At 63.1% G+C, this 734-nt stretch overlaps 1 protein-coding gene across 1 annotated transcript in view; it reads right to left on the bottom strand.

Moving 5' to 3' along the window:
• Positions 1-717, bottom strand: part of TTC16 (tetratricopeptide repeat domain 16) — a 13,733-nt gene extending 13,016 nt beyond the window's left edge. The window contains exon 1 of the mRNA XM_005881456.2: positions 429-717. Coding sequence (XP_005881518.1) covers positions 429-446 — 18 coding nt within the window. The 5' untranslated portion in view covers positions 447-717. The remainder of the gene's footprint in view (positions 1-428) is intronic.
• Between the last annotated feature and the right edge of the window lie 17 nt (positions 718-734).

Here is a 734-nt window from a genome sequence, read left to right on the forward strand (position 1 = left end):
CCCCGCCTGCCTGCAGCTCCTTGCATATCCTGTGTGATCCTCGTGCCCAGCAGGACCAACTGAGCACTGCACCTGACTTCTGCTCTAGCTCTGCCGCCTCGGGAAGTCCACCTTCTCTGAAGCCAGAGACCTATGTCCCATCATCAGTCCTCAAGTCCTGTCTGTCCCACTTCCTCACGACCTCTTAGTTCCCTCCTCTTCTCTCGCCTTCTCCTCTGGGCCCATGCCATCGCGGCCAGGACGCCAGCATCGGCCACCCCTCGGACCTTCCCACCGGCCACACGTCCCAACTCCTGTTCCCCGCACTGCGACCTGGCACTTTCTTGAACTGCACAACTGATCCTGCCTCCCCCGTCCTCTTTCCTGCGAACTCAGCCTTGGTCACTTCTCTCCCGACCCTCTGCCCCGGCGGTAGCCTTCTCCCGAACCTGCTTGGAGTCGGTCATGAGGTCCCGCCCTGGGTGACCTGTGGAACTGAGTTGGCTCCCTCTATGCCCTGCCTCGACGTTGCTAGGCACCAGCTCCACGACGCCCACAGGCTCCGCCCCTCTGGCCACGCCTCCAGATTCCAAGGGCGGTTTGAGCCAGAAAAAGGGCAACAAACTTTTATTAGCGGGGGAGGCTGAGACGACAGCGAGGCGGGACCACAGCGGGGGCAGAACGAAGCTCCCTTCTCCGATCCGGAGGCCAAGCAAGGGCTCGGCGAGGCCCACCACGCCCCCAGCCGGACGCGG

Source organism: Myotis brandtii, unplaced genomic scaffold (genome assembly GCF_000412655.1).
Source record: "Myotis brandtii unplaced genomic scaffold, ASM41265v1 scaffold68, whole genome shotgun sequence".
Classification (NCBI taxonomy): Eukaryota; Metazoa; Chordata; class Mammalia; order Chiroptera; family Vespertilionidae; genus Myotis; species Myotis brandtii.